The sequence below is a fragment of the Eleutherodactylus coqui genome, chromosome 2 (genome assembly GCF_035609145.1).
Source record: "Eleutherodactylus coqui strain aEleCoq1 chromosome 2, aEleCoq1.hap1, whole genome shotgun sequence".
Lineage (NCBI taxonomy): Eukaryota > Metazoa > Chordata > Amphibia > Anura > Eleutherodactylidae > Eleutherodactylus > Eleutherodactylus coqui.
The window spans coordinates 279,200,526-279,216,584 of NC_089838.1; the positions used below are offsets into that span (position 1 = coordinate 279,200,526).

General features: G+C 41.9%; 1 protein-coding gene and 1 non-coding gene across 4 annotated transcripts in view; both read right to left on the reverse strand.

The window, feature by feature from the left end:
- Positions 1-9,631: 9,631 nt before the first annotated feature.
- Positions 9,632-16,059, reverse strand: part of LOC136612607 (nucleolin-like) — a 39,782-nt gene continuing 33,354 nt past the window's right edge. For all 3 annotated transcript variants that reach the window (XM_066593072.1, XM_066593071.1, XM_066593073.1), the window contains 9 exons: positions 15,375-15,464; positions 14,986-15,109; positions 14,783-14,874; positions 14,547-14,673; positions 13,764-13,912; positions 13,159-13,282; positions 12,859-12,989; positions 12,345-12,492; positions 9,632-11,791 (listed from right to left, as the gene is read on the reverse strand). In XM_066593072.1, coding sequence (XP_066449169.1) covers positions 11,269-11,791; positions 12,345-12,492; positions 12,859-12,989; positions 13,159-13,282; positions 13,764-13,912; positions 14,547-14,673; positions 14,783-14,874; positions 14,986-15,109; positions 15,375-15,464 — 1,508 coding nt within the window. In that variant the 3' untranslated portion in view covers positions 9,632-11,268. The remainder of the gene's footprint in view (positions 11,792-12,344; positions 12,493-12,858; positions 12,990-13,158; positions 13,283-13,763; positions 13,913-14,546; positions 14,674-14,782; positions 14,875-14,985; positions 15,110-15,374; positions 15,465-16,059) is intronic.
- Positions 12,725-12,800, reverse strand: LOC136613708 (small nucleolar RNA SNORD20). Its single transcript, XR_010790931.1, has one exon. It is a non-coding gene; the product is annotated as a small nucleolar RNA SNORD20 (small nucleolar RNA).

Sequence of the window (16,059 nt, forward strand, 5' to 3'; positions counted from 1 at the left end):
TTCTTCCGAGCTGGCAGGTACTCGCTAAGGACAATGCTCGATCGAGTAATTGCCCTTAGCGAGTATGCTCGCTCATCTCTAGTGTCATTTTATCTATAAATGAAGGTATTGTGTGTTTTTTGTGAGACAGTGGTTTGCAATACTCCTTTACCTGAAGATGTAATGATCCAGAAGCAGCGGAAATAGTGTTTCTGGAATTAGAACTCTAGAAGATAAAACTACTTGCCCTTTCATTCTGGTCCTTATCATCTAATTCCATAAAGTATTTTTTAATGTCTTCAGGGCACCTCTGGCATGCAAGAATGTGTTTGTCATCCTTGTAGCATTTGGAAAAGAATATTTCTTCTCATAATATTTGCAAACTGCAGCTTTGCTCAGCAGAAATTGCACTGTGGAAATGTTTTCAAACTCTACAAGTTGTTCTGACCATTTTACTGAGAGGAGGAAAAGAAAGACCTATTTACTGACCAGACTATAGGTAAATATTATGCTGTGATTAAAGATGGGAAGGCCTGGAAAAAAAACGGAAAAATTGGGAAAACCACTTTTGCTTTTCCTAAAGCCATTTTTTATGTTACATAGTTTGAATGCCGTACTATTTCTTATTGGAAAAGAACATATTGTACAAACATTTTTCCCCAATTTTTTTTCCAGGCCTTCCCATTTCTAGCTGTGATGGTGGAGAACATTCATAGGAATCATTTAAGGGTTGCAAAAAAAAGCCACAAATTTTTTAAGACAACTGTATCCTCTTACCTGTCAGCTAAGGCCTGAGAGGAGGACAGAAACTATCATCTCCTGTATACCAACAATTATTCAACTATAGGACTTGCAATAAAAACACTCATTCAACCTTATCACGCTAGAACTGGACTTCTCTCGCTGCAGAATAAGACTCTTTACCCAATCTTTTCCTCCCTTTCCCCTCTACTCCCACCTTTAATTTGCTTACTATATAAATAGGGACCCTGCCGCTTATGGTAGTAAGAGACTATCACAAATAGATAAACTATTAAAAGGTGATGGCTACATCCAATGAGTCAACTAGAAAAATATATGGTCAGTTCAACTTTACGTTGTAGTGTGATGCAAAGCTGTTCCTTTTTGCGAATGCGGCCGTCTAATATTATTTATGGTTCAAAAAGTATGTTAAGGCTATATAAAATTGGTGTCATGATAGTCATACTAAACTGCAGGTTCATAATGGAACACTCACTCTACACTGACAGCGACATATTCATGTGCTAGACGTTGCAAGGTCACTTATCATATGGGAACATATGCTTGTAACTAGATATGGATTAGTGCACATCCTCACAATGATAGTGTGCTGATAGTTCACAGTAGCGTGAGAAGCATAATTTAGTGATTGCAAGGTGGTCACTTGTCAAGTGTGAATATGGGTCTGCACCTAGAAGTGGATTTGAGCACCAACTTCACAATGACAGTGTACAAGTAGTTCACAGTGACGCACTGCATAAGTGCTGACCCAAGTCGAATGTAGATGCTGCACTACAATGACCCTAGTCTGATAAGAGAACTTCAAGTCGGTGCTAGAGTCTATTCTTACTCCAGATAAGTTTGATATTGATCCAAAATAACACCCCTAAAGTTTCCCTAGCTACTTCTGGATAAGCGGGATATTTCTAAGAACACCCCATCTTTTCCCATGGTCACACTCTCAAGCTCTCTCATTCTCGAGCTCAATGCATTTCTATGGTCAATTTGATAGAACTCTCACCAGGAGCAAAGTCAAAGTGATAGAAATTGATATCTAGCTAATCGAACGGTCATGATAGCGACACGAAGGATTATCAAATTGCTATGAGATCAAAATAATAAAAGTTGATATTTAAATAATTCAACTGCCATGATAATGACTTAGAGGATTTTCAAATCACCATGTTGTCTGGCAGCATGTCAGGCTGCACATCTGCCTCAGGCTAGACAGCCCGGGTTTAAATCATGGTTGGGCACTTCAGCATTTAAACCCGGGCTATCTAGTCTGAGACAGATGTGAACACCGACATGCTGCCAGACAACATGGTGATGGTATAGTCCCTCGGGGCTTACAAATAAATATCCCACCCTCTATGAAATTACATACTTCCAACCCTGAGAAGGGGGAAAAAAAAATCACTTTTGGAGCATAATTCAACCTTACTAAAAGAAAATATAGAAAAAGCCAAAAAATTCATGTATGAACCAGACTATGAGATGCGATAAACATTTGCACAAACTAACAGTGAGAAATATACGGCCTATACACAGGACTGAAAACAGCATCAGTTTCATTGAGATCTCAGGACAGAGCCTATGATACTAATACTAGCAGGAGAATGGACATGAAATTAAGCTCTTCTAACTGTGAACAGTCAGGTAACGAGTCCTCACGCACCATTCAACTCAAGGTTATAACAGAGGTGGGAGACGTTCTTGAGCTAAAAGGAACCTTCCCTGAGAGCATTGTTTTTTTAGGGCATCCAATCTCCCAGTACATGTTGAGAGAGAGAGAGGAAGGAATAATGTCTGGGATACTCTCTTTTAATGTTGGCATGATGGGGAAATCCACTGTGTCAACAAGTTCCTCTGTAGTGAATGAGCATACAAGTCAGAAAAGTGCTTTGGAAATAATCAATTTCTTCAGTGTTAGTTTGGGATCTTTTATTCCCAAAACCAAGTATATCATATTTGATTGGGTTAAGGTCATTTCTCTCTTTACCCATAAGTTCCGATGGGCCAAGTTCTTCAGCACACACAATTGCAAACAGAGCCTTGAACTGGGCATTGTGGAAGATGACCTTCCTCACTTGCAGATGCTGAATGAGTTATTGGATGATGGAGAAAGGGACTTGGGAGATAGTCCTTTCACTGATCTTAGGCCTAAAAGCACCAGGCCTCCTCCTGTGGGAGCAGATACCAGCATTGATATCTTTAAGCACATGGTTGTGAGTGAGCTGAACAGCTTGGCCCTTTGCAAACAAGCTTCGGGATCTAATCTATCCGGAGATTAAATGCAAGTGTTACACACACTGGAGGGTACTAATGGACCGACCACAATACCAGGAGATCTGTACATGCATCATGGAAGACAAGAGGAGTTATTGTGTGTTGAGCCATAACCCTACTGACACCAATCTGAATCAGATATTCAAAAGTTTGACAGATATAAGAACTAGTTGCTTGATTGGACAGGGGGAAACTGTCATTTATGTTGCCCAAGATACCACAACTGTCAACTTTTTACAGTTTACCTAAAATCCACAAAGGCCTCTCACCACTGCAAGGTAGATCGATTGTCTCTGGTATAGGGAATTTAACACAGAACATTAGTGTATGTCATGATTGAGTCCTTAGGCCCTTCGTGGAGGCACTCTACAGCTCCATTCCTCATGAAGTGGGATGTTAAGCTGCCAAGTTCTTTTTGAATCAGAGGGGTTTACATCTCCATCGTTATAATGAGTTGTTGCTGGAAGTCCTTGAATTCATTTTGAAACACAACATATTCCTTTTAAATGGCAGACTCTTCCACCAGCTCAGGGGTACAGCAATGGGGAGCCCCTGTGACTGCACTTATGATAACCTGTGGGAGGAGAGCTGCGTTTGTGTTGAAGGAAATGACAAATGGACTAGTTGTGTGTCATTATGGCTGAGGTATATAGATAATGTGCTTATATTGTGGGCGGGTACACCTGAATCCTTTGTCGACTTTGTGAGAAATCTGAATGCCAACAATCTTGGTTTGTCCTTTACATTGGAAATACATAAATACAGCTTGAATTTTTTTGGATCTAATCATTATGAAAAGGTCCAGTCCATCGAAAATGCACTGCTATCAATAACTTGCTGCAATGGGATAGTTACCATACAAAAGGTAGGGGTATCCATAAAGGCCAGTTCCTACGCATTAAGAATTTGAAAGAATGGGAGATGGTTAGAGTTGAGCGAACATGCTCATCCGAGTTTGATGCTCGTTCGAGTAGTAGCATACTCGATGGGGCTCATTACTCAAGCGAGTACCATGCAGAGTTGGACCCCTCCCCGTTTTGACCCCTCAACGCATTACCACTTCCTGCTGTGACATGCCAGCGTGTACACGTCCACAGCAGTATGTGGGAGGATAGAGGATAAGAAAAAAACAACAACTCAGCACCCGGCGGGCCCAATACAAAAATGCTCGAGTCCCCCATTGACCTCAATGGGGTTCGTTACCCGAATAGAGCTCTCGCATATTATAAAAAACTTGACTCGAATAACGAGCACCCAAGCATTTTGGTACACACTTCTCTCTAGTGATGGTACTTTCATTAATCTTAGGCCTAAGAGCACCAGGCCTTCTCCTGTTGGAGAAGATACCAGCATTGATATCTTTGAGAACATGGTTGTAAGTGAGCTGAAGAGCTTGGCCCTTTGCAAACAAGCTTGAGGATCTAATCTATCCAGAGTTGAAATGCAAGTGTTAAGTAAACTGAAAGAATGGGATGAGATATGTCCATCAGATTTCAAAATAAGGGTTATCCGAGTGATGCAGGGTGACCAGCCTTTGAATATGCTCATAGCCAGAACAGGGCAGATCTGCTGGCCCCAAGGACCAAAACCAAGACGAGAGACATAGTAAGAATAGTTGGCACCTTTGACTATCAAGCGCATGATGTTTGTCGGATTAATAAATACTGGCAGAGTCCGATTGCTGATCCAGACCTTTAGACGAGAATCTCGCATCAACCAGGAATTACCTTCAGAAAAAGACGCAGTCTTAGAGACTATCCGTCATGAAGCCCGAGGAGACGCGGGGAAACATGCTGCCAGCTTCTCCCGCTCACACAACAAAAGAGCACTCTAGCCACAACTCCAGGACGAGTGAAGAGACCAGCGCTGACAGCGGGAGCGGAGTGAAATACAAAGTGCAGGGCTGCGGAGCAGCTGGCTCATCAGACACATGGGCTCCCTCGTCTTCCCCAACGCAGAGAGAACCCTCCCCCTCTGCATCGGCCATGTGCAATAGTGAGCAGGCATGGGGGAAGCTGCTAATGAGGTCTGGAGCAGGGATGAGGAAGAGAGGGATCAGCACAAGTCACCAGAGAGGGGGAGAACAGATGTGGAAGTGACAAGGAGACATCTTCTTGAGACTTATCAGCACAGTAGGAGAGCGAAACCGGGGAAGGGGGGGGGGGGTTGGGCTCCCTACTTCCCTCACTTGGTCAGTTACCGGAGAAGACTCTGCACAGCAGGTTTAGATCCAGAGGTGATGCATTCTGTGAGCACCAGGGGAGGCTCCCCTCATCACACCCCCCACCACATGCATGTAGTCACGGTCACAGAGCCCTCCATCTCCTGGCAGGGCCAGCAGTTTACACTCCTGGTTTCCACCTGATGGTAAAAACCCCAGGCATGTTTAATCTCAGTGTCCCTCTTCTCAGGGTTCCCGAGCTGATTATCACAATTGGGATTGGAAAGCACACATCAAAACTTTACCCACAAAATTGGAAATTGACTCTCTATTTCAACATCTAGAACATAACCAAAAACAAGCCCTGACCCAAATTCAAAAAGAAGTCCAACAAATAGGTCACAGAGTGAGCAAAGTTGAGGAGTCACAAGAACAGACCCGTTCAATGCTGGAGTCGCATAGTCAAGTGATATCAGCTCATTCTACTTAGATCACCAGTATCCTCATCAACATTGAAAATTTAGTAAACAGACACAACAGGAATAATATACGCATCCGAGCTTTACTAGAGGAAGTTTTAAACTCACATTTAGAACAATGAGCTCAGAAGTTTTTTGGAACTTTAATCCAGAGATCTCGAGATAAGCCCATAGAAATAGACTGGATACATCTGGCTTTGGGCCCCAAGAATCCTGACCCGAAGCGCCCTCGCAACATTATCTGCCGCATTCATTTTTTCAAAGACAAAGAGGACTTTCTAAAAGGGGCTAGAAGCAGGTTACCCCAATTCAATTTATGGCAGACCTCGCCAGGGAGAACCCTGCAACTCTGTAGAGCCTTGAAACCGCTTCTGAAAGCACTTAAAGAAAGAGAAACTCCCTATCGCTGGGGTTACCCTTTTCAGCTTTCAGCTTGGAAAGAGGGGAAATCAGCATCACTTCGCTCTTTAGGGGATCTCCCAAATTTTCTGGGGACATTCAAATTACCTATATCATCATTGCCAGATTGGCCTTCCCTGCCAACTCCAGCTCCAAGAGAGACCTAGCACACAGCAGCGTCGAAAAAACAGAGATCGGCGTAGATCCTGGTTCTCCAGCTTGAGAAAATGGCCAGCTCACTTAGCTCCACCATATATAACAATTCTAATACCTCGAGATGGTTGACTTAAATATGTCTAAATGTTTTAGTCAGGGTGAATTATTGTTATGATCTGTTACTGCATTTTCTTTGATGGGTTGGGACGTGGGATATTCACCCTGTGTCCTTTTCTAATTACCTATTGTCTTTCTTCCATCTGTTTAATATTCCTCATTTTTTAAAATCATTGCCTGGTTTAATATTAATATACATAACCCGTTAGGGTTTCAATTCCTTTCGCGGGAGCCGTTTGGAGTGCTCCTACGCTAATTCCTTCCATTACCGCTAATAGTTTGGACAACATAGAGAGTTGTCCAATGACTGGTCCTAGACTAGTAGTAGACCTACAAATTTCGGATTTAGCCCCGAATGTTTATATTTCCCCCATCTCAGTGCCCCTCCTCTCCCTTTCCCCGATGGACTAGATGGTTACTATGGATAGTTTGACATTTTGCTCCTATAATACCAGGGGCCTAAACAAGTCAGCTAGGAGAGGCCAGATACTAAACCACCTTCATAAAAACATGGTGATGATCGCTATGCTACAAGAGACCCACTTTGTCGCTACTAGCATCCCAAAATGCAAATCTAAATTTTATACCACCTAGCACCACAGTCACCACCCTGACAAAAAAAATCTGTGGGGTCTCAATTGCCATTCACAAACAACTCCCTCATCTCAGAGGTCGATCCTGGGGGATGTTATATTTTCCTTAAAATATCAACAGGTTCAAAGGTCCTAACCATAGCCAATGCTTACTTCCCAAACCACTCCCATGTGTTCTTTGGACTCCGGACTATTAGGTCACGTTCAAGATTTGCAGAGGGTTCGCATATAATATTTAGAGGTGATTTCAATTATGTTTAGACCCTGTAGTGGATTCTTTGGCAGGCGGGTCTGGGGTCTCAATTTCTCTTACACGCAAGCTTAAAAAAGTATTGGCCTCCCTGAGGCTAGTCGACATATGGCAACTCTTACACCCAGGTACTAAAGACTACAGTTACCACTCCCTTGCCCACAATAGCTATAATCGTATAGACTACCTATTTATCTCCCATGATATTCTGGACTTGTCCCCCTTTTGTACAATTGGTATTTTCCTGTGGTATGACCATGCTCCGGTTTATGGGGCCCCTGGAGGCGACCTTGCGAAAGATTGGATTAGGTCCTAGATTTTTGAGCTGGATTATGGCTTTGTACCATAAACTGACAGCTTGAGTAAGAGTAAAATGGAGCCCTTTCCTCCAACCTGAAAATTATTAATGGCATGAGACAAGACTGCCCCTTATCACCCTTCCTATACGTTGTGGTGAAGGAGTCTCTGGCCAATGCTCTAAGATTAAATCCTGAAATACAGGGGTTCAAGACAGAAACATCGTAACACAAATTGTCCTTGTTTGCGGATGATCTCCTGCTCTACCGTACGAACCCCCAAATCACCCCGTCTGCCATTTTAAGTGAGTTTGAAAGGTTTGGTAGAGGAAGTAATTTTAAAGTTAATGTCTACAAGTCTGAAATCCTCAATATAACAATCCCACAAGCTGAGGCCTCAACTCTCAAATCATCATTCACTTTGCGTTGGAGCAATGATTACATTAAGTATCTGGGGATTCATCTGGCAGGTGATCCAAACCATCTATTTGACTTGAATTACAAACCAATGCGCTGTAACTTCAGAAAAAATCTTAAAAAGTGGCCCCCACTTACCATCTTGTGGTTTGGTAGAATTAACACTGACAATGGATTCTCTACCAAAAATCCTATATCTATTTCAGACTTTACCTCGAAGACTCCCAAAAGCTTACTTTTCTCAGATCCGACAGATGTCCCTGGATTGTGTTTGGGGGAGGCTCGAAACCTAGGGTGAAATTCAAGACACTTTTACGCTGCAAGGAAAAAGGAGGAGTGGGTCTTCCAAGCTTTTCTTTATACCATAAGGCAGCTATATGCAATTGCGTTCTAGATATTATTCATAACTGATCTAAACTCTGGGTGGAGCTAGAACACCAGAGTGCTCCAAATCAGATTCTTGGCTCACCCACAGTGAGCCGTCAAACTCCAATAATGTCACCCTTCCTAAGGGGGCTCCTGGACACTTGGAACAGCTTCACTACTCGCATGAGGTTGGTGTCCCGACCAGGTCCCCCTCACCCCCTGGTGGGGAATCCGGACTTACTTTCTTTTATGGGAGGCATGTCCCTTTTGACAGGACTGCAGCCCCACTCCCAAGGGTCAGAGACGTAGTCTCGCTTTCAGGCATTCACCCGATTCAGGAGTTTATGGGTGGGGCTCATGGATCAGTGCATGGTTTCAGTATATGCAGATTAGCCACTTTGTCCGTTCCCTAGGACCCTTATCTATTATCTATTCTCCTTTCCCCTCTCTCCCAGTTAAGACATTTGTGTACTTCCACTATGCCCATCTCGGCTGAAATCTCAATCCTATATTGCCTTCTATTGGCGACGGAGACGAGTAATGATATGGTAACGTGCAGAGGGAACTGGGAGCGAGAGTTCGGAAAAGCATTCCTAGAGGACTTATGGTCTAAAGCTTTTTCTTTAACCCACTCTCTCTCGATTTCCTTTAAGCACCAGGAGATCAATTACAAATTACTGACTCAATAGTATAGGACACCCACGCGACTGGCCAGGATGTACCCAGAGATCCAAGACACCTGCTGGAGATGCTCACAGGAAAAGGGCAGTTTCCTGCATATATAGTGGTCTTGCCCGCGGATCTCTCCATTATGGCAAGAGATTATCAATCTATACAACACAGTATATAGAGATGCAGTATAGCGACTTTTTCCCCAGAAGCAGACCTAATTTCCATGATTCCAGGACCTGTCAAAAATTAAAAAAACCCCATCAGATTTTTTTCTCATGGCCATGCGCCAGATTATTCCAAAACTTTGGAAATCCCCTGTCCCCCTGACAAAAATAATGTGGCTGGAATCCCTGGATCACATAATTCATATGGAAGAATTTAATGCAGATGATGAAAACAGACTCACAAAATTTTATTCTACTTGGACGGCTTGGTTGCTATTTTGTGGGTCATCTTAAGTGGAAACTTGGCTTCAAACGGGCATTGTAACATCATAGATTGGAACCAAATACTAAGTCTCCTCTCCGCCGTGGGCACTTATACCCCCTCCTAAACCCTTTTGTTAACTCTTTCCACCCCTCCGCATGCCTTTGTTCATATCTTCCTTCAATATGCAAATGGATTTTCCACGGTTTCTTCTCCTACCAGGTCTTTGGTTGTGGGTTTGTCGGCCTCCAACCTTAGGTCAGCAAGATTTAGAATAAGTAAACACAAGCTTAAATCACTACTTTATTGTACTGCTGAACATGCCAACTATGGAGAGTATGTTTACAGTGAAGTCATTTAAAAAAAATCTTAATAAAAACTTGACGAACATAAACTTCTTTCTTCCACCGGGCACGTACAAATGTGCAGGCTGTAAGATATATTAAGAAGAGCACTTTTTACTAGTGTTGTAACAGGTCAGAATTTTTGGAATAGGAACTTCATCGATTGCCACTTGCAATTTAACTACACGGGCATGTCCCAAAAACTATCTAGAAAAGATGATGCAACAATTCAGGCGACAAATTCTTGCCCACAGATAACATCTTGTATGAAGACACATATATAGCCACACATATCCGCGAATGTCATAATAATGACCATATAGCCATTTCATTTCAAGGGGTGGAGATTGTACGGCCAAACGGACGGAGAGGTGACAGACAATAAATTGATGTGCAAGGAGTCAAAATGGATCTTTCGGTTCAATACCTGCCATCCTCAAGGATTAAACGAGATACTATTTTGCTACCTTTATTCAGCAGATACTGTTCACATGACATTTCTGTATTTTTTATAGATTTAATCGGAAGGCACCATTTCTATTTTATTCAGGAGGAATTTCTCTCTAATTATGACATTTCATCATCTGGTCTCAGCAAACTACTCATGGAGGAAAAAGAAGATGACTAAAAAGGTCCTTTTACATGCAAATTAAGATGATTAAAAGTGGTAATGGTCATTAACACTTTATGCAAATACATCGCTAAATCTTTCAAACTTTCGGCTGTTTAAAAGATTCCTTGCGTGTGAAAGGACCTTAACACAGAGAAGTCTAGCAGTAAAGGCCCTTTTACACGCAAAGATAATTGCTCAAACTTGCGAAAGATTGAAAGATTTAGCAATAGTTTTGCATAAATTACATGCACGGATTATCATTCCATTTCCCTCATTGGCAAAGTGTTTTCCTCCATGAGTTGTTTGCTCAGTCCAGCATGCATCTGGCTGGAGCATTCCATTGTTCTCCGCTTCTCAGTAGCAGCAGGGACGTGTGCTTAGTGCAAGGGATTTTCTGCCCAGCGGGATTCCCTTGTTTTCTCCTGACATGTTTGTCTTGCACTATCAATGAAATCATTGTGTATGCAGGGTAAACAAATCCATTGTGGAGTCTTCAGTGGCTTCAAGGATGGATGTTAAGCAGATTGCAATCCATCATTAAAAGAAAAGTGCAATTCTCGGCTGTTTGAACAAATGTTAGGCGATATTCGTTCCATGTAAAAGGGCCTTAATAGTTGAAATTTCCTGCAATTTGTGCATTATCCACTCCATCCAAATCGGTGGGTTGACTGTCATCACAGGTCCTCCAGAACAAAACATGACCTACAAAGGTCATGACATAAAAAACACAGCTCTTGATCTAGCCAGGACAATCCTGAGCAGGGAAGGGGTATTCCAGTAAGGGGCCTTTTTTTTTTCTTTAGTTACCCCAAAAGGGTGAAAACGGATAGATTACTTGGTGTCCCACTGATGGGACCCCTGCAATATAAGCCGCTGCCAAAAGTGTCTGCCAGCGTCACGTCCCTCTTCCCTTTGAGATATTTATGGGCACATAGTTGTGGGAGAAAAAGTGTTTTTCTGACAACCGGGATTAAAGTGGCCCCGCAGTCCTGGACGTGCACGCACCACCTCTTCTGCCAAATGCACCACGGCCAGCACCTCTTTTGCCGCCAAATGCACCACGGCCACCACCTCTTTTGCCGCCAAATGCACCACGGCCACCACCTCTTTTGTCGCCAAATGCACCACGGCCGCCACCTCTTTTGTCGCCAAATGCACCACGGCCGCCACCTCTTTTGTCGCCAAATGCACCACGGCCGCCACCTCTTTTGTCGCCAAATGCACCACGGCCGCCACCTCTTTTGTCGCCAAATGCACCACGGCCGCCACCTCTTTTATCGCCAAATGCACCACGGCCGCCACCTCTTTTGTCACCAAATGCAGCATGGGCACCACCTCTTTGGCCACCAAATGCAGCACAGCCAACTTTGCTGCTATCCTCTTTTGGTTTTGCGAATTTTAATGTAACTTTCTTTCCATCAATTTTCCCATTCTTCATTGCTTCTTTTGCAGCTTTAGCATCTTCATTTGTAGAGAATTCTACAAAACCAAACCTGCGAGAACACACAATACAACATTAAGGCTAGGTGCACACACTACCATATTTTGGAGTGCATGCTGTCAGTGTTAATCCTTGGACAGCACACAGACATGTTATATGCCTATGAGACTATGCACATTGACTTTTTTCATACAAACAGACTGTCCACCTGAAAACATACATCATGTCCTATTCCTGTCGGTTTCAAGGATGAGAAATAGCGCAAGGACATACAATGGCATATCTTGTGCCAAAGCCAGACAGCACACAGACTAGTGTCCGTGTGCTATCCGATACGAGCTGCGCCCAACCTGCACCCACAGCTAGTGTGGTGGAGGCCTAAATGAAGGGACAACCAATGTTTTACGTTTATTCCAGTTAGTATGTTGCACTGAAGCATTTCAAACCTCACTTGAGTACATTCATTTTTATTCTTCTCGTTCGAATCCGTCTACAGCCACATAAATACTGGCTGGACGGAGCTCAATCAGAAGCTTTCTGACCAACTTTGCAATTTCTCCCAGGACGATGAATTGCACATCTGACAATTCAAACCTAGCACTTACCCCAGTGATGCGCCAGTGTCTCTGTCTTTTGCTATTCTCGCACTAACAGATCCGTTAAATGCTTCTTTTAAGGTTTCCTTAGTTGTGTCTTCAGAAAGGCCATTGACAAGCAGCGTTTTTAATTGAGCTGATTTTAATTTCGTTGATCCTAAAACAGTTCAGGAAGATTGGTGAACACCCAAATCGACATTAGAACAAACCAGTTAGGGTACTAGTACATGAGCGTTATCAACACATCCTGAGCATTAGTGGTGGTTGCTAACTACCAGGCTGAACTTGCAAGTACCGATGCAGCCTGGCAATTAAAGCTATATCACAAGTGTTGGTGGTGGCTCATGTCATAGCACCCTTACCAGGATTAAGAGATGCAATTCCTACAGCTGGATCAGTACTTGACTATCTAGAGAAAAAAAAAAGTTCTCATCAGAAGTTCAGATGGTTTTATCATCATTTCCAACATAAGACTGTCAAGTTTTTTGGGTGGGGGAGGAGGGAAGAAAAAAAATATTCGTACCTTTTACACCTTGAGAGGCATGTCCTAGGCAGAACTCAATCTGTATTGCCCTGCCTTCAATCTCTGTGTCGTTACAAGATTCTAGGGCTTCCTTTGCTTCTTTTGCAGATGAAAATTTCACAAGAGCATTTCTGTGAAAAATAAAAAAAAAGGTTCAATGACATCATGATCAATAGTTTATATTCTTATTGCTAATCCCATGGTCCCGATCCCTACCCAGATCTGAACATCTTCTGCATCACAGAAGAGAAACTAGGAAGCGGTAACCTCTATCTGCTACAACGTACAATGCTTACTTACCCATTGTGCTTTCCTTGCTTAGTTTTTTTTATTTTAATGGACGTTGCCTTCTCGAAAACCTCCCGTAATTGGTCTTTGGTAGCACGGAATGCCAAGTTCTTTACGAGAAGCACCTCGGAGACAACTAGGAAAATAGAAATACAATTCACATGCATGTACACATTTAAATTAAAAGGCAATACATTTCTTTCACAGCCCAAGGTTTAAGGTTCTAGTTTTTGAAGTTGAATTGCCATTTAAAACTTTATAGTTTGGGCAGGTCATAGAATAGAAGTGAAAATGCATTTTTAACAGCTGACAGCATTTTTTTAGCCTGTTCAGATGAGCATGAAGTCCATCCTCAAATGGAAGAATTTAATACAAATCAGTCAGCTGAATCAGAACTTGACTATCGAAATGTATTTCGACATAAGTTCTCAGATTCTCTCATTGGTCATTATGTCCATCCACTAAACCAGTGGTTCAAATTGAAATACTTTACTGACAAGCAAGAAAGCAACCAACATTGCTGCCTCCAGCATGGAGAAGTAGTTTAAGGAAATAAATCCCCAGGAGAAGTTATAAGTGTTGAACCATTGGTTCAAATAGTGTTGCTATACACTTACCTCCCACCGATACTCTTCCGCTTTTAGCCTGCTGATTCTTCACCCCAGTGTAATCTATGAGCATTGGGCGACCATCAATTTCTGTACCTTGCATGTTTTGGATGGCTGCATCAGCCTCTGCTTCTGTGCTGAATTCCACATAAGCAACCCTACATGAGAACAGAGAATTAAGTATTCCTACACCGAGCCATCAACAGCTTCTCATCAGGCTTATAGCTGACTGTAATTCAAGCAGAATATAGAAATGCAGATATTCAAGATAACAGAAATATTTCTACATCAGTGTATAAGCACATTTATGAAACTGACTCTATAGAACAACGCCTATTCAAAAGTGTGACTTTAGCATTAATTACAATTACAGTAAAGGCCTTTTTACACACGACGATTATCGCTCAAAAGCCATCTTTTGAGGGATAATCGTTGCGTATAAATGTGTGCCCATCGTGCACTTTTCGTCCATCGCTGACTTCAGGTCAGCATGAAATCCGTCGTCCCTGATAAGAGGGACCACACGCTGAGTTCTCCACGGGCAGCGCTGATAACATTCTTTAACAGCTGCTGTCCTGCTGGAGAACAATAGTGATGTATTTAGAGAACAGATCACCATTCTCTAAATACATGCAAATGAAGCTAGTTAGCTACTAATAGGCTGCTTAGCCCATTAGTAGTGAATGCAAAATGATCGTTCAAAACCGTCAGTTTCTGACAAATGTAAATGGAGCTTAAGTTTTAGATTTTACCATTTACATAATTAAAGATATTTAATGACAATTAACTCACCCTTTATTCAATCCATTCCTTACAAAAGGAAGGCGAATGTCTTTGGCATTTCCGAACATCTCTTGTAATTCGTTCACACCTATTCTATAAGGTAGGTTCTTCACAAACAGAATTCGTGCCTCTCTCTCTGTTGACAACATTTGCGATCACGCAAAATAAGTTAGGAGTGAAGTGTGCAAACAGCTGGTAGACAGAGTTAAGACACAATATGTTTCCATATTAAACAAATTAAATACCTTTCTTGTTTTCAGCATTTTTGCTCTTTTCAGCAGGAGAATTAACCTTTACAACCTCTTCTACAGAAGACAAATCCAAAACGCCAAATTTCCTAGAATACAAACGGTACGTGGTTAAGGGTGGTCCGCTGCAGCTTTCAGATGCTACATTAACCAAGAATTTAAAAAAAAAAACAAAAAAAAAACACAAAAAAGCCACTTACTTTGTAACTCCAATAAAGTGATCCTGCACAAGTAAGATTTTCTTAGAGAAAGCCTCCATCAGAGAATCTTTTAGCTCCTTAAAGTCCTTAATAGACTTCAAGTTGGCAACAAAAAACATCAAACCTTGTGAGAGAATAATAAAAGTGATTAAGTGAATATTTAAACAGAAATGCTATGGCAATGTGTGACAATTAGTGGTGGGGCAACAACTGTGAAAACGAAGCAACCCAACATCCAATATTCTGTATTAACTGTCTTCCTACATCAACGGAGAAAAGTTATATTTTTGTTTTTCTTAAAGTGGGGATTAAAAACACAAAATGTGGGGTGGGGTGGGGGCCTTAAGGGGTGGGAGGCAAATGTTAACTAATAAAAATATATGTCTGACCTTCCTCATCCTCGGATTCTTCCTTGGATAGCTCCTTGGTTGCCACTTCCTTTACAATCTCCTTAGCAATCTTCTCCTCTTCTTGAGACTCTTAACGATGTTAAAATATATATGATCAGAAATGCTAAAGTGACAGCGGGCTGTATGGCATGGATGGAAGAAAGCACTTCCCAGTTATCACAAAAGGATTGCATTATGGGTTTGCATTGAAAACATAGGTCCACTACTAATGACTGAGCTCTCTTAACCCCTTCATGACGCGGCCGTTTTTTTTTTTCCATTTTCGTTTTTTCCTTCCCCCCCCCTTAAAAAAAGCCTAACTCCTTTATTTATCCATTGACATTGCTGTATGAGGGCTTGTTTTTTGCAGGACGAGTTGTATTTTTCAATGGTGCGATTTAAAGTACCATATAATGTACTGAAAAACTTTTTAAAAAAATTCCAAGTGGAGTAAAATAAAAGAAAATTTTTAATCGCTTTTTATTGCGTTTTTTCTGGGATACAGGGTGACTGAAAAAAGCGCATTTCTTGTGTTCTCTATTTTTTTTTTTCGGACGACGTTCACCGTGCGGGATAAATAATGTGCTACTTTGATAGATCGGACTTATACGGACGCGCCAATACCAAATATGTATTTTTATTTTATTAATTTCCCTTTTTAATTATAGATATAGCAAAAGGGGGG